The sequence below is a fragment of the Xyrauchen texanus genome, chromosome 17 (assembly GCF_025860055.1).
Source record: "Xyrauchen texanus isolate HMW12.3.18 chromosome 17, RBS_HiC_50CHRs, whole genome shotgun sequence".
NCBI classification, from domain to species: Eukaryota; Metazoa; Chordata; class Actinopteri; order Cypriniformes; family Catostomidae; genus Xyrauchen; species Xyrauchen texanus.
Genome location: NC_068292.1, coordinates 29,734,830 through 29,762,452, shown reverse-complemented (window position 1 = coordinate 29,762,452; position 27,623 = coordinate 29,734,830). Strand labels below are relative to the sequence as shown.

Below are 27,623 nucleotides of genomic sequence, written 5' to 3'. Positions count from 1 at the left end.
AGGGTGTGTGCTCACCAGTGGGGATTTCTTTAAGACTGCAAGGGAAGCTCAGCTTCCCCTATAATGTCAAAAAAATAATGGTCAAATATGTACTATTGTGTAAACAATTTATTGACTAAAAATGCGTTAGAACACGTTCATCTCGAAGACGAGTTCGTTCAGAATCAGCTACATTACATATAGCAGGTCGGCTGACTCGATTTACTTCTCATACATTCCCGTAGCGTCAGTGCATTTCCCTGTTGAAGCCGAGCGTCCATTGACTTCAGTGGGGCTGCTCTGAACAGTTTTTTTCAGTGCTCCGAAAATAGACGGTCATTGGATAAATGCTGCAATTATGTCCCGCCCACGGACGCTCAGCGTCTCTGGGGGTGAATGAGGAGTGGGCTGGCCCGGACTCCGGGCTTCCGCGTGATGATTGGAGGATCTGTCGAAAGACTGCATCTCCTTTTGATTGACAGCGAATCTGTACTATAAGAAGTCACTGAAGCTATTTCGCGCTCAGTCCCATCGTGGATTTCTCAAGTGTAGTCGAAAGACATACTGCTGCAACCTATTTCTTTATATTTGTTTGGCGAAATTGCTAGTCAATTTGCATAATACATTTCACACAATTATACACCACATTCCTTGTTTCAGTTTTACCAAGTTTAATATATTTTGTTTTAGAGCGTTCGTTCGTTCGTTCATTCATACATACAGTAGGCTAGGCTAGCGTCGTACGGGTGAAACTGCGCACGATGGCAGACGGTGCTAATATTGTCGACCTGATTTTGGCGAAGCCATTTGAAAGTCTTCCTTACGAGGAAAAAAATAGAATTAAACAGCAGGGCAGATCAACACCTAAGATTGATTTAGTGCAAAAAAATAGGGTAAATAAGTTTATAATGTAGGCCGAAAATGAGCTTCCCCTCTTTGAAAGACCAGCAGTCGCCACTGGTGCTCACTGTATGACAGGTGAGGTTGAGACAGAGGTGCACTTTCTCCTTCACTGCCCAAAATTTCAAGATACAAGGGACATTTATATAGATAAATTAACAAACAGCATAGACAAATTTATAACCATGACAGAACAAGAAAAAAATTGATATAATACTTGGAGAGGGACACACAGAAGCACTGGCTGCAAGATACGCTTTAACGTGTTACAGCCTGAGAGACAGTGGGTGAATATGTGTTGTGTTTTACCCCCGTGTGTGACCCCAATGTTCACCACAGTGACCCTCAGTTTAAGTGTGTATATTAATCTATGTGTAAGTATATGTCAGTTCTCTTCAGCTATTTTAACACTTTGGTCTTCAGCAGTTCTGATCTTGTTTTTGTATTTATTATTTATTTTTATATTTGTTAAATTGTTCGACTAAATTTAATTACAGATGTAGTTCTGTCTTCATACAGCCTCTGCTTTGCCAATATTGTACTGTTTATACTCATGCCAATAAAGCTACTTTGAATTGCATTGAATTGAGAGAGAGAGAGAGAGAGAGAGAGAGAGAGAGAGAGAGAGAGAGAGAGAGAGAGAGAGAGAGAGAGAGATCCAAATGCCAGTCTTCAGGTCTGGAACATTTCCACCAATCTGTGAAAATCATACTGTATATTTAAACTCTTCCTCTTTCTGTGATTACATATACTATAGATTACATATATACTATCACCATAAATACTAAATACTATCACCATAGTCTTATATCGCATACAAGTGTGGATATTACATATCAACGTAGTAATGATTTGTTGTGTGATATTTCCCTACTGCCAGTATTACGACAACCGATGACAATACAACAATAGCTGATTGGTCAGTCTGCGAAACGCGTTCTTGTTTGTGCGTCGCGTGCGTGCGCGCGCCCGTGTAGTTTGGGTAAAAGTAACTGAGCTGGAATGAACATAAAACACTATAGGAATTAATTGCTAACCTCTCAATGAATTTGCTAAGGTAAATCTCACATCTGTAACTCGTATAGCGGATGTCAACAAGCAGTTGTTAATCTTCGAGTTGTCTTCCCATAAAAAAAATGAAACTGGTCTGTCATTTTTGTCTTTTTGGAAAAATAGTTTTATCCCCTCGGAACGTTTTAGCTAGTCAGCTGGTACAGCATTAGCTGGTTGGCTAGCTCCACTGTGCTAACTGGACATTTAGAGGTTTGGCTTTTTTTTAAATTTTATGTTGTGGTGTCTTATTTATACTCACATCTTGCTAGTATTTTTTAAATGTGAAAATTATTTATGAGCAGCAGAAAATAGAGAAGAATCTCGTTCTCCAGTACCTAGCATTAGCGTACTATTATAATCCAGAGAAGAGTCAGTTATCCTGTCTTTTTAATGTTGTCTTTATTTTTTAAATTTGTGTCTGGTACTTTTATAAGGCTTTCCGTTTTCGTTAGAGGCTAAACAAATCTTATCAGAACGTTTTAAATAGTGTGCCAGGCTATCAGAAGTAGCTGGTTAGCGGAGTTAGCCAGTCAGCCACTGTCACCTGCGAGCCTTTCAATATATGTTCATATATTTGTTTTGCTATTGTTTGTTGTTGACTGTGTTACTTCCTGGCAAGTGTACAAGTTTTAAGAATATATGTTAAATTTGCTGGCTAGAAGTGTATCAACATATTTTGGGTTAGCCAAAGGCCTTGTTTAAGCTACAACTTGCCAGCTGGTTCATCTTACACGCAACTGTACATGTTTTTGATACGTTTATAAATCCTGACCTTGCAAAAGCAATGCATGATTAAACAGACAAAGACTTAAAATGCGTTAATATAAAGTTCAATGTGTCCAGTTCTTGTCCATGCAGGTCCTGTAGTTTTTTTTAATTTATTTGCCTCCACATGTTAATTGATTTGTCTATAATTTATTTCCATTCATATGTGCGTCCACAGGACCAGAGTGCATTTGTGTTTTGAGAGAGAGACCTGGGAAGAGTACCCTCAAAATGAGCAAGAAACCTCCAAATCGACCGGGGATCGATTTTGAAGTTGGAGCCAGGGTAGAGGCCCAAGACTACCTACAGAAATGGTACAAATTTATTTTGAAAACCCATTTATAAAATACAAGCTACAATAACTGCTGCTATCATATTTGTGTCACACAAACAATGGTTTTAGAATAACATAACTAATTTTATATACTCACATGATGAATCTGTTCATGTTTATTATTGTGTTTGTGCCCACTTTATTGCCCTCAAGATAGTTGTTTAATGAACCATAAAGTGCATACTTATGTTCTGTGAATGTTCAGTGCTTTTGTTGTGGTGTTTGCTCCAGTTGTTCATTCATCCAAAATCCATGGTGAATGATTGCAGGTACCCTTCACGAATTGAGAAGATTGATTATGATGAGGGAAAGATGCTTGTGCATTTTGATCGTTGGAGTCATCGGTATGATGAATGGATTCTCTGGGACAGCAAGAGACTTCGGCCACTAGAGAGACCAACACTCCACAAAGAGGGTGTCAAAGAAGAAGAAGAAGAGATGTCTGTATGTTTGCAGTACTTCCTTTATACAGAATCAGATCTGTTAATGAACACATATTTACAGTATGTAAGATGTATGTCTTTGTAGTCTGTTGTCTAAATAGTCTAAAACAGTGGTTCTCAACTGGTTTTGCTTCGGGACCCGATTTTACACTGGACATCAAGTTGCGACCTACCATAGTAAAAAACGTAACTTGTATTTAATAAATTTTTCAAGTATAAGGGCATGTATCAAGTGACTTTAATTTTGTTGTTGATGTCAACAACAGATACAAGAAGTTTTCTCTCCCTCCTTTTAAAAATTTAAGAGACTATTTATATAAGCCGTTTATATTTATTATCCAGTTTATTTCCTATTTTCAAACATAATTCCAACATAACATATATATAACACAGGAGGAACACTTAATAATTTATCCACAAGTTTTGGAGGTACAGAATTTAAAGCCCTTATATTAGGCTTTCACGGTATACTGGTGCGAACGAAATATCACGATAGCAAAAAATTTAAAACGGTACAATATCATCATCTTTTTAATTTTGGTACCATATTGAAGTATGATGCCATTAGCAAAATGTAATGTAATGTGAGAGGTTTGAGATGAAATCTCAATGCTAATGCTTGATTTTCATGCAGTGTGTCCAATAGTATCCATTTTTGCAGAGCCACAGTTCAGTTTGTTGAGTGTATAAACAGCAGTGAACTCTCAAATAAACACTTTCTCCATTGCAGCTTGGAGATTTCAGCTCGTGAATTGTGGGAAGCTTGATTATAACAAACCCATCACAGACAGGAAGAACTTCAAAGATCTTTCTAAATAAAATTCCCGCTGAAATGAGAGCTCTATGCTCTAAATTGAAGACATTACAACAGAAAAAAAAAAAAAATATATATATATATATATATTTACAAAATATATCTATATAAAATATATATATATTTATATAACTGTATAAAAGTGTAATATTCAAAACTGTCGTTGTAATACTCATAGTAACAATAATATAATATTAAATGGTTATATTATTATTATTATTAATATCCGTAAGCAATATCCCATAAGAAAGTGTACAAAAAATTGATAAAATATCTGTACAAGAACATTCAGTATACAAAGAACTCCAGACAACATGAGTTGTGGAAATTCAGATGTGATCTAGGAGCTTTATACTATTTTATACCATTCGTGCCATTGAAGAGATGGTAATTCTATTCCTCACAGCCTTGTTGTCATTCCCATTAATAATCATAGATGGCGCTATCGTGAATAAGGTCAATATAAAATAGAACTGGATTACTAATTACGTCATAACAGTGAAGCCACTGCGCCTCTATATTGCTATGCCCAAACATTCCAGTGTCCCTATCGACTTAATAAGAAATCATCTAATTTCAGTGAGTAGACATTAGTCATTCAATCACCGATTTTATATCTGAAATCTGCATGTTCATCAATACAATGCAAACTTCCAACACATGTAATTATGTAATGTCAGGAATTGTTCCTGTTTCTTGAAAGCCTGAGCATGTTATGTTTATCTGTATCAAACAGTATCCACCTCTAACAAACTTAATCGGTGTAAACAAGTTTACTGAAACTGATGTAAGATACAAACAGACATTTTTTTTACTAAACTTTCGACCTGCAACCCACCAGTTGAGAAACACTGGTCTAAAATGTCTAGGATGGCTTCACAAGAATGAGAAATTCAGGGAAGTTTGTTGACTGCCAATGAAGCTTGTATAACTTTTTCAGTTTAGTAAAATAAAGTTTTCAGTCACACAAATGAAATAAAAGAAAATCTCATTAACCACTTGTTAATGAGATGAATGATTGATTAATTCTTGTCTTGCAAACATTTCTGCCAGGAGAGACTCGGCGAGATGAGAACATCACGCCTTCGTGAGCTCCCTGGAAGTTCGGAGAGTACAGAGGACCAAAAAGACTTATCCCAGCAGAGACAAGTACATACCTCAGTTGCCTGTCTACCTTGATCTGGCTCTCTTAACTGGTTGTCTCATCATTTTTAGTTTTTTTTCCCTAACCACATAGGCAAAACCTTATAATGTTCTGTTTGGGATCAACCAACCATTAAAAAATGTATTTATTTTGAAACCTTTGTAAAGAGGTGTACAACACGGTCTGTAGAGCCTTTATTGTGTACTCTACAATTCCACCATATGTCCTGTGTTGTTACACTTATTTAGAGATGGCTTTCCTTTGTGCTACACAGACCTTAAGAAACAAAATGGAAAAACTATCATTGAAATGTAATGCAAACCATGCAATGGTTTGATAACACAATTAAGAATCTGTAAATGAATTATTCTAATTTGGTGTACTTGAATTGGATTTGAATATGTATTTTTCGGGTTGTTTAACTGCTGTAATCAGCTTTATAAGTTTTTAATGAAATAATCAGAGTTTTGCCTCATGTTCATCACAGTTTGTTCTGCTCTCTCACCATTCACTTCTATGATCACAGCCATAGCTTTTTGTTTTTTGTGGTGATAACTGTACAGCTTGCAAATAATCTAACGGCTTAAAATGATCTGAGAAATAATTTTCTTGCTGTTATTTTCATCACTGATGAAAGCTTATTCATTATACTTAATTTATTTTCTGTTTTGTTTATTGCACACCTCTAGGAATTGAGAGATGGTGAGGAAGTGCTTGCTCGATGGACAGATTGCCGCTATTACCCTGCCAAGATTGAAAGTATCAACAAGGAAGGTATGATACATCATGCACCTTAATCCTCAGCCATGCCTGCCCTCTATGCATACTTCTACTGTTTAGTATCAATTTTACAGGAAAGAATTGAGTTGGAGGATGAGGTGTTACAGTTTATTTTATGATTCTGTTTAAATTAATCTGACACCAGATTGGTGTGCTTGACTGTATTGATTATTCCAAATAGATGAGGAAATGTTTTCTTCTCAAATACTATTTTGGAAAGGATTGCATTTACCCAAAGAATAGATCTGGCTGGAAGCCTGAAACAAGCTTGTTCAAAAAAATCAGAGCTGCTATATAAAATAACTCTGCATTCATACACAACTACATAATAGCAACTAAAGTAGAAAATGTCAAAATGTGCACTATTAGTTTGACATATTTCCAGTGGTAAAGGTAGAAGTAAAAAATAAATAAATACAAACATCCTTCATCTTAAAAACGAAACAAAATTAAAAATAACATTTGGTGGATATGATTTGCTGTATATTTGTATGATTTATTTTTGCTGTAGGCACTTACACTGTACAGTTTTATGATGGAGTCATTCGCTGTGTGAAAAGAATCCATATCAAGTCCATGCCTGAAGATGCAAAAGGACAAGTAAGTTTTTCAAGGGTTTTCTGTGTCTCAGAGACTTCACAGGGTCCACTTCTGTTCCTTTTATTTATCAGATAGGCAGTCTGAAGTTCCATATAATGTTCTAGATATGCATTGCTACAGAGCATTGTAACTATTGTATGACCTGCAGCAATCAATTCTTAACTTGCTATAGAGTTGAGTGTATATTTAAGTATGGCACTTTAGTTATGTCCTTGACCTCTTCCTCTCTTTCAGAAGGTAAAATGCATGGGGTCAATCCTGAATAATATTTGAAGACACAAGCAGCTGGTCCACACAGCTTACAGTTGCTTGATGCCAGTCAGGCAGCCCAGGGATGCCAAAGCACTTTATTCTACCTCAGTTCCCTTTACTACATTATTAATAGCTTGAAAAGCTATTTTTGCATGCTAGCCATGGCCAGCTGTTTGTTTGTGTCCAATCAATGTCAGTTGTGACTGATAGTGTATTGTTATTGTTCAAGCAGGACTGGATTGCTCTGGTGAAGGCAGCCACAGCAGCAGCTAAGAGTAAAGGAGGGAGCCGGCCTCGCACAAGCGCCAACAGCAACAAGGACAGAGAGGACAGGAAGGAAAAGCGGTCGGATGATGAGCTTGATAACGAGGATGATGAGGATTCTGAATCGGAGAAACTCGGTAATTGATTTGTATGGATTTTTTCTCTTTCCTTCAAACAGAAAAAAAAAAACTGAAGATGAATGGTTAAGGAATTGGGAGTAACTTCTGTATTGGTGCTGTCCTCCCTGTAAGTAAAACTGCTTATAACAAAATGCATTAAATCCCTGTATTCATGTTTTTTTAATATGATGATGGACAGCCCTGTGTTTGCATTTACTGTATACCTTTTATTGGGGTCACTGATACAATGCTGGTCTTCCAGCAAATCTTTACAAAAATCTAGAAAGTGTAGTATGTCACACACACTTTTGCTTCTAACAAAAGTCTTGAGGCAATTATAAATCTTCTGCAATCTAGAAAGTTAAACTGACACAGAAACTGTTCTTTTGCGCCTGCTTGATGAATTTTAGTTTCTGGACATGTCTTTCTTTTGTGGTGATGTTCTCACTGATCTTTGTTGAGTTACAATTTCCTGCATGAACCTGTACATTTAATCATGTGGTTGAAGACTTCTCTTCAATCAGCACAGTGTCCACCTTTAGCATTTTCATAACTTTGTGAGCCATATTAATCATGTGTATGTTTCTTGCTTTAAGCAGCAGACCTGGGGTCAGAAGAAGAGGACAGTAAACCAGCTGCTAAGGATGTTGAATCCACTGCGATGAAGAGGAGAAGCAAAAGACAAGGCAACATGTGTAGCAGGAAAAGGACTCGCCTTAGCAAAGGGACAGGTAACAGTTCGCAAAATGTAACTACTCAAAGCAAGGGTTTGTTTCTAAATTTTATGACAAGAAATGGGTTACTAACAGGGTCGGATTCGAGAGACTATATTTATCCATAGATATCTAATGTATTCTATTATTATTATTATTATTATTATTGATTGATTTATATGTAGGTTTCATAGGCTATGTTGCACATAAATAGAACAGATCGACCCATCCTATGAATCACTGACTGATGTTAATGACGACTCGGTGAAATTGTTATAATACACAATGTACAACCTCATTTAATCTTGGGTGCTTATCTTTATGCAGCTGGAAGATAAATAGGTGAATAGAAATATTGAAAATATCTTACCTTTAAGTAACTGGTCATCATAGAAGAACACATGGATCCGGTTGATCAACAGTGTTTTTGTGCAAACTTCCTTTCACATGCCACTAGTCTTTTGCATTCTGTGCTGCGTCTAGCTTTTTTGTAGCACAAGGGCATGTTCGATGTGAACAGCCCCTTTGTCTTTCTTCGATCCTCTTTGGTCCATTGACAGATGGGTCCTTGAAACATTGAGGAATTAACTATTATGGTAGTCATTTATATTTTTTTAAATGTTGCACAGCAATAATGTAACATTTTAAAGGAGATTTATTCCTTTAATTTTTTTTGTTTGTTTGTGTTTATTTTCTCCCCATTTTGGAATGCCCAATTCCAATGCGCTTTAAGTCTTTGTTGTGGCGTAGTGACTCGCCTCAATCTGGGTGGCGGAGGACGAATCTCAGTTGCCTCTGTGTCTGAGACCATCAATCCACGCATCTTTTCACGTGGCTCGTTGAGCACGTTACCGCGGAGACACTGCACATGTGGAGGCTTCACGCTATTCTCCGCGTCATCCATGCACAATTCACCACGCGCCCACCCACAAGCAAACCACATTATAGCAACCACGAGGAGGTTACCCCATGTGACTCAACCCACCCTAGCAACCGGGTCAATTTGGTTGCTTAGGAGACTTAGCTAGGATCACTCGCTGAGCTACCCAGGCTTCTATGTGTGTATGTATGTATATATGTGTGCGTATTTATATTTTATATTTTATATTTTATATATATATATATATATATATATATATATATATATATATATATATATATATATATATATATATATATATATTAGGGCTGTCAATCGATTAAATTTTTTAATTTAATTAATGACATTGTGTCCCGATTAATTAATCGCATATACAAATATTTGCTGAGAAAGCCCCTCATATAACAATAATTCAATATATAATGATGAAATAATTATACATATCTATCTTTAAATATTTACAATAAAACATACAGTTCACAGCAATCCATTTCGCAATTGAATTTGTCAGTCAGTTTGAGATTTATTATGAGGGCTTGTTTAAGGACCCGTCAATGTGTACCTGCTTCAGGCATGCTTGTGTAGCGTCTCGGGTGCGTTGTGTTATAAACGTAACATTTTTAGGTCACTGTGTCAAGTTAAATATAGGTTAATACTTACAACACATCTTGAGATCCCTGAAGCTGCGTTCACACTGCCAGCGACTTTGTCGTGCATGTCGCCAGTGGCTGGCGGTTAGGTCGCTAGTGGGCATTCCCACTACTGGTTGCCTAGTAACGTTTATAAATAACATTCACAGATGCCATTCCATTGCTGTTGACAGCCAATCAGTTTTCTTGCTGCTAAAAACAAACATTTTGGAGGGAAAAGACTAAATATAAATGGAATCAGTACATACTGTAAAATGCTTTATATCAAAGATGAACGAGAAACAAGGCGTGCTCTTTGCCATAGTGGCTGTTTATCTGCGGCGAAAACGCAAATGCCAGTCTGTCTGGGTCCACAAAACCATTCAACCTCGGAGTCAGCATGGTGAGTACCACCAGCTGGTGCAGGAGCTGCGGCTGAATGAAGTCCGGTTCCAGCAGTACTTCAGGCTTGACAGGACCCAGTTTGATGTGCTGCTGCAGAGGGTGGGTCCCCTGATCTTTCCATTACTGCAGGAGCTGAGAGAGAGCGACAGCTTGTATTGCCGGAAGTCACTGTGCTCTCATTGAAAATGAATTGGATAGTGTCGCTGTCTCTCGCGATGTCGCTGGCAGTGTGAACGCAGCTTTAGTTCGAATTTGCGCTCCAACTATTTTGAACGCAAGAATGTAATGCATGTTAGTGTTGTGCTGCCTGCTGAAGGGTTGTTTTGTTCTCTGTTTAAACTGCGCATTGCCATGCAGCTGAAGCTTCACTTACTGCCCTCTGGAGTAAACAGGTGGTACTACATTCTTGCATTTCTCAGGAATTTTCTTTATTACGATCCGGGGGCATTGCGATTTAATTGTTTTAACGTGTTATTTTTAATCAAAATTAATCACGCTGAATTAACATGTTAAATCGACAGCCCTTATATATATATATATATATATATATATATATATATATATATATAAAAATATGATATATATATATATATATATATATATATATATATATATATATATATATATATATATATATATATATATAAAAATATGATATATAAATATGCTGTATATCATAATGTGCATCAGCCTGATAGCTGTCCACATGTCCAGATTCTCCAATGGCCAATTCGACACTGTTCACAAACATACTTGCTAAAGTTCCTAAACTGTTTTTATTTTTGTGCTGGACATGAAATCAACCTTATTGATTTCTATTTTATGATCATCTTTTTAGATGTTCTCAACTGGTGGATTGCTACCCCAAAATAGACTTGGGTCTGTTTTTATAGTATTTCTTTTGCTGTTGACATCAAAGTCTGTTTGTCCAATCAAACTACTGTATTTTTGTCCAAATGTATCAGTCAGTTAGGAGAAGCTAACCGAAGTAGGCAGTAGCCAACATTTAACAGATCTTTTGGCATGCCTACATTCCTGAAAACCATTTTATTGCAGTTCATTGTAATAGTAATACATCAATATTTGATTTGAAAAGATTTTTTTTATTTGCTTTTGTACAATAAGCAATTTTGGTCCAATGTAAAAGCTCTGCGTTGAAGCAAAACAATTTGAGCACCACGGTTTAATAACACTGATCATGAGTTATCATGCCTGTGATTTCCAGTATACTGTGACCTAGATTCTGATATTTTGTGTGCATTTTTCATTTCTAATCATCCAGGATTTCCCGACACTGAGTCTGAAAGCAAAATGGATCCAAAAGAGCTTCCAGTGACCGCACAGCAGGTACAGATGAATTTGACATACCATGACTAATGTGGTGATTATTAGTACATCGCCTAGTAAACTACCTGTTTCTTTTCTACCTTTACAATCTTCAGAAAATGTCAGGAGAAGAAGCTAGTCTAGCAGAGGAGAGACACCAGTCTGCCAGTGCCCAGAGATCCCCAGCACCCCTCTCTATTCCTGCTCCTTTCCCGTGCAAGTCTCGCTCCAGGAGGTTTAAGCACGACTCGGGAGAGTCCACCTCCATCAGTCAGAACATAACCATAGCTCCTGAACCCAGTCCTTTACTCAGCTTGACACAAACCCTCCCAGACAGCGCACACATTGGTGGGTCACCTGGGGTGAAGATAATCTCTGTTAAGTGTTTGTATGGTTTGAATGTGTTTGGAGATATCAGCAGAAGTGAAGTAAAACATATGAAGATATTTCATATTCATATACCGTAAATCTAAAGATATCTATGTAATATAACACACATGTTACGGAAATATGTATGTCTTTGTGTAGCCCCTCTCAACTCCCCCCAGAGAAGGAGACGTTCTCAGCGTTTAGTGACTAGCTCTGACCAGACCTGCCCCAACTCACCGCACATGAGGGATTCCATCCCCCACCCTCCACCCACAGACAGCTCTCAGAAAACTAGTGAGGACACAAGCTTACATAAGTGGAGTTTTGTTTCAGGTTTTTTTTCTATGTCCAGTCTTTGTTTTGAAACTTTGTGTCATAGTAGAGCACTTCATACTGAGGAAAGTTAGATACATACACTACCGGTCAAAAGTTTGGAAACAATTGACTGAAATGTTTCTCATGGTCTTAAAAATCTTTTGATCTGATGGCGTATGCTTACATTTTTTTTAATTAGTTTTGTAGACAAAAATATAATTGTGCTACCATATTAATTTATTTTATAACTAAAATATAATTAATAATTTTTTTTTTTTAATTGATGACTTCGACCAAATAATAAAGAAAAGCAGCCAATAAGTGATCAACATAGATGGGATATATTCAATACTTCAATAGTGTTTAAAAAGCATCCCAGGGTGATACCTCAAGAAGCTGGTTGAGAAAATGTCAAGAGCACATTTCTGCAAATTCTAGGCAAAGGGTGACTATTTTGAAGATGCTAAAATATAAAACAGTTTTGATTTATTTTGGATTTTGTTTAGTCACAACATATTCCCATTTATGTTATTCCATAGTTTTGATGAATTTACTATTATTCTAAAATGTGAAGGAAAAAATAAAATAAAACAAATTATTTTTATATATATATATATATATATATATATATATATATATATATATATATATATATATAAAATGTATGTGTATGTATGTTAAAGAATGAGTGTTTCAGAACTTTTGACCTGTAGTGTACATAGTGTTTATTTTCAATAGCAACACTATATAATTTTGTTTTATACATTTACAGTATAGCATCGTTTCTTTCTTTGGTTGGTTGGTTTTTATTTTTTTTTTACTGGGCATAATATTTTGGGCAGAAAGTGGACCCAGGCCAGCCTGAATCCTCTCCGTAAACATGGCTTGTATTTTCTAGTATTAATATAGAGCCACAAACTCTACCATCTTGGGTAAAAGGGTTTGCATTAGTGCAATTTAGAATTAAACCAAGGGTTTCATAAGATTGAAATGCAATCTGATGTTCCAAATTGGCTCAAATCTTTCATATGCTTTTGTAAAGTAATTATTTAAGTCAACCTCCTTTTTGAGTTCACTTAATAATAGGCCAGTTTTCCGGTCTGTATCCCTGTCCTATCATGTTTGAATTCTAAATGTTAAAATGCTCATTTTAGATGAAGACTGCTGCACTGCAGTCAAAACAGAAGCTTCTTCACAAAAGCCAGTTTCAGGAAGTACATCATCAGCCCCACCCACTGGCAGTGCTCATTCACCAATCGCTGAGAAGGACAAGATGACTGACATGTTGACTAGTAATCAAACAATGCTTGGAGAAAACTCACCTTCTATAGCAATAGGTATGTTGATTGTGTAAGCATACCGTGGATGATGTGAAGCTTTTCCATGAAGGACATATTGGGTTTAGTTGATTCAGTAAACATACCGTTACCAACATACAGTACATAACACTTACCAGGATAGCAAAATACTGTACTGTCAACAGCAGACTATTAAATAATGTGTATTTAAATTATTTTTAATTTATTTTTATTTATGTCCAGCTTCTGGTCAGAAAGTTCCTTCCAGGATACCTAAAACCAACAAACATACCAGAGAGCCAAGTATGAATTGTTGCCTGTCTTCCATTCACTTGATTTAGATGTTGCATTTTAAAATTGATAAAATGATTTTTTTTGTGCCATCTACATGTCTTTTGAAGCTACAAGCATCAATATCTTTATTTAAAATTAATAATCAAGCTTTTTCTTCTCTTCCTTCCACAGTTATAAATACCAAGAAATCTGATGACCCTACTGCTCCCAATGAGTCTCTAATAGATCTGGACCATAATAAATTTAAGTGTAAAGTCCCTGGCTGCTCCAAAGCATTCCGGAAAGCAAAGCTGCTGGACTATCACCTGAAGTACTATCATAACACAGAAAAGGAAATGGATGGCAAGGTCTGCTCACCAGAGAGGATGGGCCGCACTAGGGCCACATCTGCTTCCATGCCTACTAGCACCCCTTCCGATACCCCAGAAAACAAGAGACGCAGGACCGTCTCCACTTCTTCCTGTAGGTTTCCTTATGGATGTATGTTTGTGCTTTTATCAGGATCATGTAAATCAAATGGCCATGAAATTTTGAGTAACTTGTTATACAAACAGAATTACAGAGTGCTCTTCTTTGTTGCATTTCAGCTCTGTCATCTCAAGGCTTCATGCTTCAAATGGACAGCACTGGCTATGTGCGGCCTCCAAAGTTTTGTAAAAAGAAACGTTCCTCTGCCTCTGTCAGTTCAGACAGTACAGAGGTGTCTCTACCACCTCCACCCTTTGATAACCACCACGACAGGTTTCTCAAGAAGGAAAAGCACCTAGATGCAGGTGAGTTAATTCTGCTGATTGGAAAGATGGTGGATGGAGTAACCTTACATTGTACTTTTCCTTCTCTAATGGTTTATGTTCTCAGCAGGACTATGTATAAAGACAGAGCGAAAATTCAAACTAGAGGAAAAATGTCAGTTTTTTGGTGAGTTTAATGAACACTTTTTCTTCTCAAAGTTCCATTTCCTTAACCAGAAAGTTGCCATATCTTGAATTTCTTTCTCTTCCATAGCGAAAAAGAGAGATAAAGACAGGCGGGACAGAAAAGAGAAGGACCTTTTCAGAATTAAACAGAAGAAAAAGAAAAAAAAGAAGAAGAAATCGAAACAGCACGGTAAGTAAATTTTTCTGGTCCCTTGTGTATTTGCTCCAATGAATTGAGAGGGTGATTGTTTTCTCAACTGTGTGCTTAGGTTATTCAGACCTGGAAGAGATGTCATTGGCTTACCTGGATAGACAGTCTTCCCCGCTACATCATTCTTCCTCCAGTGCCTTCTCAAAGCACAGCACCTTCCAATTCCCCCGTGCCATACTGTCTGTCGACCTTACTGGAGAGAGTGAGTCAGCAGTCCTCTCAATATGATTAAAGGTGCTGTTAGCGAGTTTAGCCGTTCTGGAACTTCCACCAGACCAGTTGCTGAATTAGCCATGCCCCCTCTTTCCAAAACCTGCTCTCCAAAGACATGCGCACACACAGACATACTAGACTAGGGATGTCCTGATACCACACTCATGTACTGGTACTTGTATTCATAAAAATGTTCCTATTCCAAAACCGATTCCATCTGATGAAAGTAAACATTCAGCCCACAAATTAAAATCACATCATGTCCTAGTGAGATTATTTAACTGCAAATTCTGTGATTTAATTACTTAAATATATAGTTTGCATGTAATTCAAATTGAGCGCTTGTGAATGTGTGGAGACAGTGTTGTGCTGATGCCAGTTACTTATACCTTTTAACATACAGGGAAAACACCATCATGAGCATCCCACACACTGTTTGTTGCAGATGACAGTAAATGGAGTGCAAATTCACGTTGTAGCGTGAGGCAAATAGAGAGTACATACTTATTTAATTAAATAGCAGCCTTGTGCAGTTTAATAATCACTTGGAGTCAAGTAACGACAGGCTTTTCCAGAGAGGGAATCTGGCGTCAGAACTCCTTGGTCAAAACAACACAGAGACACAGTCAAAATAAAAGTTAAATTTATAGGAAAAAAGACAGAAATAAATCACTACTGTAAATGTATGTAATATTCACTGTACTATACTACTACTAATAATAAATCAGTAGCAGTTGTATTATGCTTAAACATTATCTTACATTTTTGATGCTCTGTTATAAAGTAGCACTTTATTTGACACAATATATTCATCCAGTGTTGTATTTTGGATTGTGCTGTGAGGTTCTGTATACAAGCATTTTATTTGCTAAAGAATAATATGCTATTTTGTAAAAACATTATTATATTTTCATTTGATTAACATGTGGGGTGGGGTGCTCAAGTGCTATTCATCTGATGGAGGGCAGGCTTCTGTCAGGGGGCAGCACCCCTCCCCCCCTCGAGCCGCCGCTGGTGCTAGAGAAAAATAGCGCTGAAAGATCAGTGCAATCTATACTCCAGAGCTCTTGCTGAGTACACAGCTCAGTTGTTTTGTCGTGCTGCTAACCTAAAGTATAGAAATGATGAGATGGGGCAACCATCGTCATGATGTGTTTCTGTCCAGAGGGAACAAATCCGGGGTCCTGACCGCGGTCCGCTAATTGGTGACCATCTTCAGTATCTGCATTCTTAACTTTGAAAACAGTTTGTCCTCTCAATGATTTACCTTTCTCTTGCTGCTTTTCTCTTTCCCACCTCTCCCACATACCTTGGAGTACAGTGTTTATTGGCTATTTACTTGTGATATATAACCATATAACCGACATTGAGCCAGACTACAAGCAGTAACATTTCAGAGAGATGCGGTGGCATCAGAGCCAACGGAGCGCATTTTTAAATTTATCAGCAATCAGATCAGACAAAATAACGATTTTAATAATTATAGAAATTATGAATATTGGATCCAATTAGCGGCCAGGCCTATAATCGGTCGACCCCAAATGTGGAAGCAGGACACCATATTGGCAATTATTCAAGCATATATGGGCTGCCCTTTGAATGTGCATAATGAATGACAGGCAAAAAAAAAATCTTCTGATTGGCTAAACAAAGGATCTGACTGTGGACCTCAGATTTCTTTAAGCCCCACTGTTTACTGAGCCTAGCCTTTTCACAGAGAAAGGTGTGATATTACACCTATTTCAGTGAAATCTGACAGGTAATAGGGATGTTTTCTGCATATCATTTCATAAAAAAATTCCTTACAGCACCTTTAAGTTGTCATAATCATTTAATTAACCATATATAATGCATCAGTGTAAATCAGTAATAAATCTGTTGCAGTACTTAAAAGTTTAGCATTGATGTCTGATCCTCATCTCATATAAAATAGTGGTTTCTTTTTCCTATCTCAGACCTGTCAGACATTGACTTCCTGGAGGACTCAACCACTGAGAGTTTGCTGTTCAGTGGAGATGAGTATAACCAGGATCTAGACTCTATCACCATGGAGGACTTCCAGGATGAGGATGATGATGATGGTGATGATGAGATTGTCCGCTGTATCTGTGAGATGGATGAAGAAAACGGCTTCATGATTCAGGTAGGGCTATTATTCGAATGACACTAAAAGTACTCATAAATGTGGAGCAAGTCATTTTAATCCAATACACTTTTTGTCAAATTCCACAAACATCTCTTCACGGTCTGCTAGCTGTCCATTCTGTGTGTGTGCGCGTGGAAAATAAATCTGGTGTTTGTACACAGCCCTGGCTCTGTAAATGGGGAAAATAAGCAAAGTGGATTGGACTGATCCACATAACACTATTCCAGCCAACCAGCAACAGGGGGTGGTTCGTGCTCATGCACAGGATGGTGTGTGTGGTGGGGGTGATGGGGGAAATGGGGCTGTGAGTGAGAGGGAAATTCATTAGAAGAAGAAGAGGGATGGTAAATCTGGCTAATGCTAACTTGCTAAACTCCAAGCTGGAGAGATGGCCGAGAAAAAGCCCAAGAGAAAAAGATCAGACAAATATAAAAAGGAAGGGGTATAATAAGGCAAGGGCTAGGAGCCGTGTAAACATCGGAGAGGCTTTCCAACGGTGGACAGACCTGTGAGAGCTGAAATTCCTGAAGATGGATGTGGAGGTTGCTCTGTTTCTGCTTGATAGGTAGGTAAAATTAGTTTTGCTAGGTTTCACATAACAGCAACTGTAGCAACAGTTTGCTAACCAACTACCTAGCTAACATTATTTACATTACTTGCTGTGTTGTTGTTTGCTCTATATCATGGTTGCATGTCCATACAACATTTGCAAAAGTTTTTATAGCCACGACGGCCTAAAAACACAAGTTTGCTAGCACAGTGGGATTAATTTGAGTTACTAGCGATAATGTAATCGATACATTGGCTAAGTTTGTCCTCGGCTTAGACATTGGCTAAGTTAAGTATTTCGCTTCCACACCTATTCACAGGGTTGTCACACTTTTTACAGTACTACAAAAAAACATATGCCACCTGAATTTTCATAGTGATAAAGATTGCTTCCACTTATTGAGGCTAACTTACCCTCGGACAGCAGATGCACAGGGTTCCGCCATATTTGTCTTGGTCAGCTAGTCCAGTTGTTACTAGTGTCGTTGCCTTGGCAATGCTTGTGTATGAATTTGGCAGCCAGAACTTCTGAAGGAGCACTGGAGGAAGGGATGTGTTTGTTTGACTGAGTTCAAATATCAACTGTCTTTTTTAGGAATTGCCTACTCCTCCTTTTAAATTTGTTTTTATTCTGTCTGTACAGAAGCTTTCTCATGCAGGAGACATCTTAAGCCACATAGCTACTTCCTCAGTCTGCATCAATCAGATTATAAATAGTGACCCTGTTTGCTTACCATCAGACTGTGATGAAATGTGCTGAAATAGTTGCTTTCCAGAGTCTATATTTTTTGGATCTGAAGTGCAGTATTGTGTATAATAGATTCTGATATACATCTCTTTTTTTTTTATCCCTAGTGTGAGGAGTGCATGTGCTGGCAGCACAGTGTGTGTATGGGACTTTTGGAGGACAGCATCCCCGAACAATACATCTGCTACATCTGCAGAGATCCTCCAGGTACATCTTTCATGATTTGAACTTCATCTTTATACTTCCTAATGTGTAGATGTCTGATGACTGTTTCTAAGATGGAAATCAAGGATGTTAACTGAACACTGAAATCCTTTCAGTGCCGATATATTTTTTCTCCAAGTTTGTTACCAGGCTGATATTTTTTGCATTTTTCTCAGGTCAGCGGTGGAGTGCTAAATACCGTCATGATAAAGACTGGCTCCAAAAGGGCCACATGTATGGCCTATCCTTCCTCGCAGAGAACTACTCGCATCAGAATGCCAAGAAGATTGTTTCCACTCACCAGCTTCTTGCTGATGTTTACAGTGTTAAAAACCTGCTCCATGGCCTTCAGCTCAAGATGGACATCTTACAGTAAGAACCACCAAGCCCTTCCAAAGGCCTACCAAATTTTGAACATTCCACCAACAGGTCTTTTCCTCTTCATATATACATACATAAAGGTGACATTATGGGGGGAAAATTGCCTTTCACCTCGCTTTTTTAATACAACTTTTGATTTGTGTAGCAATGGTTGTGCTTTCAATTGCGTTTTTATGGTTTCTAGTGCTTTCAGATTTTAAATGTAACTTTGAATTGGCAACTGTAGAGGAAAGATGCAAGAACAATGCAAAACACACATATCATGTTTTCTCAGGAACAAACATAACCCAAATTTGCACTTATGGGCTCGGTCTTGGGTGAACTCTGATGAAGACCAGCCTATGGGGGGTGTTCCAGACTGCCTACATTTCAAAGAGCACCTCAACCAGGACTCAAACCCTGAAACCTATATCACCAGCGAGCACAGCTACCAGAAACCTCCCGGAACAAGCCTTGAACACGCTCAAAGGGATGATCAGGGGACCCAAACAGCCTTGCACACCACAATATTTAATATAAACGAAGAAGAGGTAAACAAAGAACAAATCTCTATCAAATCTGTGTCAGTATCTTAATGGATACAGAGAGTTTGGAATGAATTATTTGATTGTTTTTTGTAGGTAAGCAGTGCCATTGCACTGTCTAGCTGTGGAAATGACAGCAACCTGGGGTCCATGGAACAGGCCAGAAACTGCCTGCAGTGGCAGATGAACCTACTTACACACATTGAAGACATTCAGAACCAGCTCTCGGGCCGCATGGAACTCATTGAGAAAGAGCTTGATGGTAGGGTGGTGGTTTTTGTTGGGGGTTACACTGGAAATATCTATAATGGTGGCATGTCATTATACTGACATGTTTGATGAAAGTGTTTCCTGAATAGAGCTTGGCAATGTTTGTTATTTCTTTAGAAAACTTACATCTGTTGTAGCTATGGTTCTACAGTTTTTAGTCATGGTGCTTGTGGAAGATGCTGGGTCACCTCTGACCCATATTTTGTCCCGTATTTCACCTTCTCCCCATTTCCTGCCATCTCATATATTTTGCTATCAGTAAAATGGCATAAGAAAAAGAAAAACCAACTTTGCATGTTTAACTGCTCTGAGAACTGTCTGTGTCAACAGAGAACAAATGAGAGACCCAATTATTTAATTCTGTCATTGCTAATCTAGAACAGTCACATGAGATCCACATCTTTAGAGACATACATATATATATATATATATATATATATATTGAATTTAGTAGTTGATAATGTTTCATTCTTGAATTCTGTCTCCTCCCCTGTCTGTGTTCTTGTATGAAGTGCTGGAGAGTTGGTTGGACTTCACGGGTGAATTGGAGCCTCCCGATCCCTTGGCCCGACTTCCACAGCTCAAGTGCCGAATCAAACAACTTCTGACGGACCTGGGAAAAGTACAGCAAATGAGCACCCTCTGCTCTGTGTGATGCACCAAGACAACACACACATTATAGTGTGAAGTCTGTGCTTGTAACACCATCTACTGTTTCTACACACACATGCTCTACATGTTTGAGGAGGTGCATTCAAAATAATGCTCATTTTCAGTAGATGTGTGAGTAATGCTGGACTTGGAAGAGAACAAGAGGAAAATGATGTGCTTGGCAATGGACAATTTTATAATGCTTGTCAATACAAAGTATGAGATAAAGGAACATTCGTGAATGTGTGAAACAGGAAGATGCCGGTACATACATGCCGAGTCTAAAAATAACCACATATCTGATTCGTTTTTCCACCGAAATATGAAGAGGTCACTATGGCAGATTAATTTCTTTACATGTAAGGACTGAAGAGATTGCATCACACTCATACAGTTTTGGTATAAAAATGTAATCATAAAGGCTTCTCCCACTCAAAAGGTGAATGGTCCCAAAAGTGCCAAAAAAAGAAAAAAAAGAAAACACCACTGTGATCTGTTTTTTCAGGCACATTAAATTTTGTTAAATGTTTTTGAAATGGATGTTACGTTTTAGGCCTGGTTAGGCTCATTTGCAGTCCGATTCACTGGTACTAAATGTTCACAATTCCAATAGACTTTTATTAGACAAACACTGAAGTAGTTTTCATACAATTCATGTCTAATACTTGCTTTGGCATGTTTCTCTACAGTCTTGATGGATGGATGTTGTAGTGAGTGACAAGAAAGTTAGCTTCTCTAACAGCAGATTATCCAGCTAGTCCACAGATATTGGTCTCTTCTCATCAAGGTCTGTTTATCATGTTGATACTTTGTGAGATGCTACCCTTCGAGTAAGCTAATCCTAAAATGGATGTAAATGCATATAACATTGGAAACCTTTTGTTCAGTTTTCTTTGGGGGAGGGGGGGGTATATACAGTTTTTATAACAGTAAGAAAAACCACACAAAAACTAAGGCATACGAGGACAATACTTGAAAATGCCTGTTTAATCTCAGTTTCTATTAATCTGTAAAGAAGTGTTTTAGGTTTAAGACTTGAAGTTTCTTTTGATGAGATACCAGCTGTACATTTAAAGAGTTTATTTAAAGACCTGATGTAAGTATCTGTATGTACAACCTCATTAAAATATTCTCTACATTTTGTGTATGGTGATACATTTTTAGATCATTCTCATTCTTTGGAGCATTTAAAAGCAGATAGCATAGATTTTAAATATTAATTATTTACAGAAAGAGCACAAATGTAACTGCCATTGTTCTTGAAAACGTTCAGGCTGCATTACCTTTTATTATTCTTTAAAGTAAAAGGGCAGCAAAATGTACTAAAATGTATTAACAATGGGTAACTCTTACCTGTAGTTGAAAGGGGTTTTGAGAAGCTGCCAGGTTAGTTGCTGACACTCCTTTTCACAGAAGCACTCTCAAAAGTTCTGGCTTGGCTGCTCACTTCAGTGTCCAAAATGTTCTTATTCATCACCAGGTTCTCTAACCAGGTTGGAGAGGTTTGTGTTTTGATAGTAAAAAAAAACCTAAAACAACACACATTGCTGAACAGGTATGACTGTGCACATCTTGGACATGGTATATAAGACACTGGAGTCTTGTGGTGCTATTTAGGAGATTTTTTGCATCCTAGAGAAGATGCAGAAAATGGGACAGAGGAAGCTCCTTTGTGTATCTGCCATGCTGCTTAACATCCTCTGTTTAACATGTGGCAAGATTTCAGGTAAGAGGATCTTTAGCCTGTTCAGAGTATACATGTGAGAATAGCCTACAATTTCTCAGTGGACTTTCTGTATGATATCACCATTAAACTTAATCTATGTTCTGAATCTAACACCTATTTGTTTGACTGTAAGTTTCACTGGGTGCTGTGTAGGAATTTGTATATTGAGAACTCATTCACTTGTTTCTTTCCATCAGAGTACCAGCTGGAGTCCGAGAGTTTGAGTCAGTGTGAAAAGCTCAGGGCTGTCGGCGCAGCCCAGGAACATGAGCACATTCCCCAGTGTTCTGAGGACGGCCGCTTCAGGTGCAGTTAATTCACTTTTACAGTATATTTACTAACACAAAGGTACCATGGTATTACCGCCACAGTGGGGGCAAAACACTTGGGGCTTTCTAGCCCAAATAGTATTTCAGTGACACAATGTTTATTAATCACCTTTACTAAATATCCTAAATCTGTTGTCTCAAAATATATGTGATGGATTTAGGGATTCTCATTCACTACATAAATCTGCAACAATTAAAAAACAATTTTTTAGGTAATTTGATCAAAACTATCATTCATTGCAAGTAATCTCATGAATAGATTTAGGCCTTGTAGGGATTTTACTTTAAAATTATTATGTCGTGTTTTATTATGTTTGTAACTAAAAACATAAATGTTGCGTAATGTAAATAATTTTTGTTTTAGGCATGCTCAGTGTAATCTTGGAGGTGGGGAATGTTGGTGTGTGAATGCACAGGGACTGGAGATACCTGGGAGTCGACAAAACGGATCTATTGTTCATTGTAAGCCACTCTACATAAACATAAGAGAAAGAAATTTGATGTAATGAATCATCTAAACATTATTTCAGAGCTATGCACGCCATTGTTTACTGTACACAGTAAGCCCAGTGTGCTATGTTAAATGGCTTTTAATGAAGGATTGCTATTCATGCCCAGATTTAATCTGTGGTAAGGCTTAAACCTTAGGGGGGAAATATGTAATCAAAATCACAGTTTACTGAATTAACTGCATGCATTGAATAAACTATTGAATTCAAATGAACAGACCACTCTGTCCGGTGTTCTCTCTTTGTAGGTTTGACCTCATGCCAGCTCCAGCGACAGAGGGCACTTCAAAGTGGAGACAGTACATTGGTGCCTGTCTGCTTGGACTCCGGTGAGTACGAGCAGGTGCAGTGTGATGCATCCCGTGGCCAGTGCTGGTGTGTGGATCAAGAGGGCATGGAAATCTATGGAACCAGGCAGAATGGAAGACCATCAAAGTGTGAGTGCAGAGTTATTTCGTAATAATAATTAGCTTTGTAGGAGGCATTACTTGAACTGATAAAGAGTTCATACTTTCTTGAAACCTGAATCAAGAACCTGAATTCTGATCCTGAATAGAATGCTTATTATACAAGTGTTTTTGTTTGAAAATCTTGACCTTTGACCCTAGGTCCTGGTGTTTGTGAGGTGAGACAGCGGCGACTTCTTCATGGTATCGGAGAGCCCTCTCCCCCACAGTGCTCGGATGATGGAGGCTTCTTACCTGTGCAGTGCAAGTTTGTTAACACCACTGATAGAATGGTCTTTGATCTGCTACACATCTTCAACAAGTGAGACACACACACAGAACTAGTTTAGAAATGTTTTATGTTCATTAGCAATTTAATAAAGGATAATAGTATGTCTGAAATTATTGGTAATAATTTTTAAATCCGTAATGATGGTTCTTTAAACCGTCAAACCTGTCCTTTTAATTTTACAGATTTAAAAAAAAAAAAAATTAACAAATTGGAAATTAAGGGTAATTTAGTCAGATTAAATTATTTTTATTACAATATTGCATAGTCCAGGAGTATTCTCCAGGGGGTACTAGCAGCTCTATGAAAAGTTTCAAAGAAAAAATGTCAAATGATGTTTAAATAAAGTTAAAAGGTTAACATTTGACCGAAGTGCTGTTTCATTCTGCTTTCTGTAGACTGGTTGAAAATCATGAGGTTTTAAGTATGATTACTTAAAAAAGCATTTCTTAAAAAATATAGAAAAATGTGTTCATCTCCCCTTCCTTGCAACATACATACTTTTGAGCGTAGATTCTACTTGTATCTTTCTAGTCTGTATCTGTATCTTTCTATCATTATTCTCTGTAAAGCTGCTTTGGAACAATTTTTATTGTGAAAAGTGCAAAATAAATGTTTCTGTTTAGGTTTTCCATCTAACATTACTCTAATATTGTGTTGAAAAAAAAAAGGTACATTTTCAACTGTAATACTAAGTAAATCTTTTCCAGATATTTTAATTAATATTATATTTTACTGATTTATTTTTGTCTTAAGTGCAATAACAATATAAAATATTTTTATACAACATGTTGTGCTTATATCGCTCGCACCTACTATTTTTTTTCACACAGTATTAATGGGACTTTTATTTTTTTATACAATTAAAGGAATAGCTGGCTTTATATTTTAAAAAGGGTGTCCTTCTGAAGGGGAATATATTTGGGAGACGTTGATGACAAAAAGTTTGCAAATTCCAAAAGATTGCTTAGTGTAGGTCTAGACCTCTAACTCTGGGAAACCAGCCCAAGCTGTTTATTTTTAACCACTAGATAGCAGTACAGCATCACCGAAGGATTAGGTTGATGTGCACTCTTCCCCAGTTTTGAATACTTGTAGACTGTATAATACAGCTGACTAGGATGTGTAGTGTTTCTGTTCACACATGGAAAATCTTAAAGGTTTAACATAACACATGTGAAACATCGGTTGTAAACTGAGGTAAATTTTTTAATCATTCAAAGGCACATTTCCAGCCATAGAAAACTACAAATAGAGTAATGGATGGCTTTTTAACATGAGTCACTCTTATGATGTGCTCATATCATACATTGAAGTATCATATATCTTAACTTAAGTTCCTTTTCTATAACAGAGAACCAGAGGTATTTCAGACTTTCAGTGGTTTTAGAAAGGCCTTCCCAGAGCTGTCTAGTTATTGTTTCTGTGCAGACAGTCGTGGAAGAGAGATGCCACACACGGGTAAGGCAAACCTCAACAGCTACACCCACAGGCTTTATCTCAAAGTGCCTTACTAGAACAAAGACCTTCAGTTTAATGGGGTGGATTGTCCCTGAAAGAAGTGTGTTGGAGAAAAGCGTTAGCTAAATACCAAATTAGTAGACTAATTAGTTAAGCACCACTTTAATTCTGAGATTTCATAGAGAAATCAAAGTAATTTACATAGATTTATTCATTTTTCACTACATTAAAGCTCACTTAATGTTACATAACCTGTGTTTGACAGGTTGTGGAAAATTTGTCCATCTAGCTCTGACAGTTTGGTTTTTCTGTTGTCTAGGTGTGGAGCTGCTGTTGAATGAGGTGTATGACACTGCATTTTCAGACCAGACTGTAGGAAGCACATTCTCACAGTCAAACATGTATCGAATCCTACAACGCCGCTACCTTGCTGTCCAGCTGGCCGTGAGCGGGAGATTTAGATGTATGTGCGCAACAATTTGTTTGAAAAGAAACATCACTAAAATGATTATAAATGTAAAACGTGTTCCATTTACTTATAGAATATGGGGAAAAGAATATAATATTGAGGTGTTGGACTATAATCCACCTTTCAAATTTTAGCGGTTACATCTGAATAATAATATAGGTTCTTGCTTAACTCTCATTGTTTTATAAGGTCCCTCCCCATGTGAGAGTGAATGGGCTGCAGCTACTCAGGCTGGTAATTTCGTTGTGCCCTCCTGTACTGATAATGGAGAGTATGTGCCAACCCAGTGTCAGTCTGGAGGTCAGTGTTGGTGTGTGGACACTGATGGCAAAGAGATCTTTGGCACACGGCAGTATGGCGTGCCACATTGTAGTGAGTATGACCTTGATTGCATTTTTAATATGGAGTAAAAGTAGTATATGTATTTTATAAAATATTCCATAAACAGCTTATGATTATTATTTGCAATGATGCCTCTTTTTTTTAATGTTTTTGGTAAAGGTAAAACTTAATTGAATCAATCAACGACATATGCAAATAATGTACATGTAGTCAAATATAATCTATAAAACAATATTCACATTATTAACTAATAATGTCATTTTATATACAGTAGTTTTCTATGTTTACCATGCTTTAATTTTTCCTTGTTTAATTTTTCTCATTAGCTGAAGTGACTGGTTTATTGCACAATCATTGTGGTCTTAAGCTTATTTGAGTGATTTTGCTTGCCAAGGGCCAGTAAACCAAAAACACTTGAAACTGATTCTAATGTGTTTATGCACTGACTAATGTTGTTCTTCCTGTTTTTTTAGGCTCTGGAGTGAAAGACTGCCTGTCTGAGAGGAGACAAGCCATCTCCAGGCTCTTTTATGGTCCAGTTGGAGATTTTAGCAAGTCAAATGTGTTCTCAGCTTCCAAAGACAGTCGTTTTCTTTTAAGTCATTGCAGCCCAGAAGTCCAGGAGCTTTTGTCCAACTCTGGTCTTTTGCAGTCCTTGCCAGAATTGGAACGTCCAAATATTGGAGACATCCTAGCAGAGCTCCTCCAAGGAATGTTCCCTTCTGGGGCACTTGCCCTTAAAGCACTTGCTCTTGCACCTAATCCCAAGAGACTCCAGGAGAATCTCTTTGGAGGAAAATTCCTCAAAAATGCTGGCAATTTCAACTTCAGTGGCTCTCTTGGAACCAGTGGTACATTGAGTTTCAGTCAAGTATTCAGTCAAGTTGGTTTGACGCAGGTTGCAAATGAATTTATGCAGTTGGCCAAGATGTTCTCAGATGGCTCTGCCAGTCCTAATCTAGACCAAGAGATCTCTGATACCTTTGGCCGTTCTGTGAACCTGAAAAACAACCAAGATATGATTAAAATTGTTTCCATGACTCTTGAGAACCAGCAGTTTCTCACTACCCTTCTTGAAGCCATCAAACAGCTGAAGGCCGAAGATAGCACCCAGTTGGGTCAACTGTTCAGAGCCATTTTCCAGACATCCCAATCAGATGTTTGTAAATCAGTGACTTCCACCTCAACTCTGTACATGCCCCAATGTACTGAGGATGGACGATACGAGGAAGTGCAATGCCAAGGCTCAGATTGTTGGTGTGTGGACTCTCGTGGTCTGGAAATAATGGGTTCTCGCTCAACTGGGTTGAGACCGAGGTGCCCCTCCCAATGTGAGAAGGAACGTCAAAAGGCAATTGCAGTGAAAGCCAGCAGTTCTGCAGGCTCTGAAGTTTTCATCCCGAAATGTGAGGTTGATGGTGCTTATGTAGCACGTCAGTGCCTTGGCAAAAGCTGCTTCTGCGTGGACAGATCTGGAGCAAAACTCAACATTCAGAGTTCAGGAAGCTCTCTTCAATGTGAGTCAGGCACACATGCCCAAATGCTGAATTGCAAATCCATAA

The 27,623-nt window shown here is 37.7% G+C and overlaps 2 protein-coding genes across 7 annotated transcripts in view; both read left to right on the top strand.

The window, feature by feature from the left end:
• Positions 1-1,855: 1,855 nt before the first annotated feature.
• On the top strand, positions 1,856-21,629 carry phf20l1 (PHD finger protein 20 like 1). Of its 6 annotated transcripts, none has more exons than XM_052147224.1 (24): positions 1,856-1,936; positions 2,876-3,011; positions 3,301-3,475; positions 5,342-5,437; positions 6,122-6,206; positions 6,724-6,812; positions 7,294-7,465; positions 8,044-8,178; positions 11,357-11,421; positions 11,517-11,748; positions 11,929-12,063; positions 13,239-13,421; positions 13,626-13,685; positions 13,848-14,138; positions 14,264-14,449; positions 14,535-14,594; positions 14,682-14,783; positions 14,863-15,006; positions 16,973-17,160; positions 18,568-18,667; positions 18,841-19,036; positions 19,320-19,575; positions 19,666-19,831; positions 20,352-21,629. In XM_052147224.1, the coding sequence occupies exons 2-24, from the start codon at positions 2,929-2,931 to the stop codon at positions 20,492-20,494; spliced, it is 3,342 nt and encodes a 1,113-aa protein (XP_052003184.1). In that variant the 5' UTR covers positions 1,856-1,936; positions 2,876-2,928; the 3' UTR covers positions 20,495-21,629. The 6 variants fall into 6 exon arrangements, with proteins under 6 accessions (XP_052003184.1, XP_052003187.1, XP_052003183.1 ...); XM_052147227.1 differs by lacking the exon at positions 1,856-1,936 and adding an exon at positions 1,965-2,142 and having other exon boundaries at positions 7,297-7,465; XM_052147223.1 differs by lacking the exon at positions 1,856-1,936 and adding an exon at positions 1,965-2,142.
• A 502-nt stretch (positions 21,630-22,131) lies between these two features.
• tg (thyroglobulin) overlaps positions 22,132-27,623 on the top strand; it is a 46,198-nt gene continuing 40,706 nt past the window's right edge. The window contains exons 1-9 of the mRNA XM_052147180.1: positions 22,132-22,216; positions 22,414-22,522; positions 22,910-23,007; positions 23,303-23,491; positions 23,663-23,822; positions 25,144-25,250; positions 25,570-25,713; positions 25,909-26,091; positions 26,535-27,578. Coding sequence (XP_052003140.1) covers positions 22,132-22,216; positions 22,414-22,522; positions 22,910-23,007; positions 23,303-23,491; positions 23,663-23,822; positions 25,144-25,250; positions 25,570-25,713; positions 25,909-26,091; positions 26,535-27,578 — 2,119 coding nt within the window. The remainder of the gene's footprint in view (positions 22,217-22,413; positions 22,523-22,909; positions 23,008-23,302; positions 23,492-23,662; positions 23,823-25,143; positions 25,251-25,569; positions 25,714-25,908; positions 26,092-26,534; positions 27,579-27,623) is intronic.

Coding starts and splice junctions, on each gene's coding strand:
- phf20l1 (XM_052147224.1), top strand. CDS start 2,929: ATGAGCAAGAAACCTCCAAATCGACCGGGGATCGATTTTGAAGTTGGA. Junction 3,476..5,341: donor AAGAAGAAGAAGAGATGTCT/GTATGTTTGCAG, acceptor CATTTCTGCCAG/GAGAGACTCGGCGAGATGAG. Junction 14,450..14,534: donor GGAAAAGCACCTAGATGCAG/GTGAGTTAATTC, acceptor TTATGTTCTCAG/CAGGACTATGTATAAAGACA.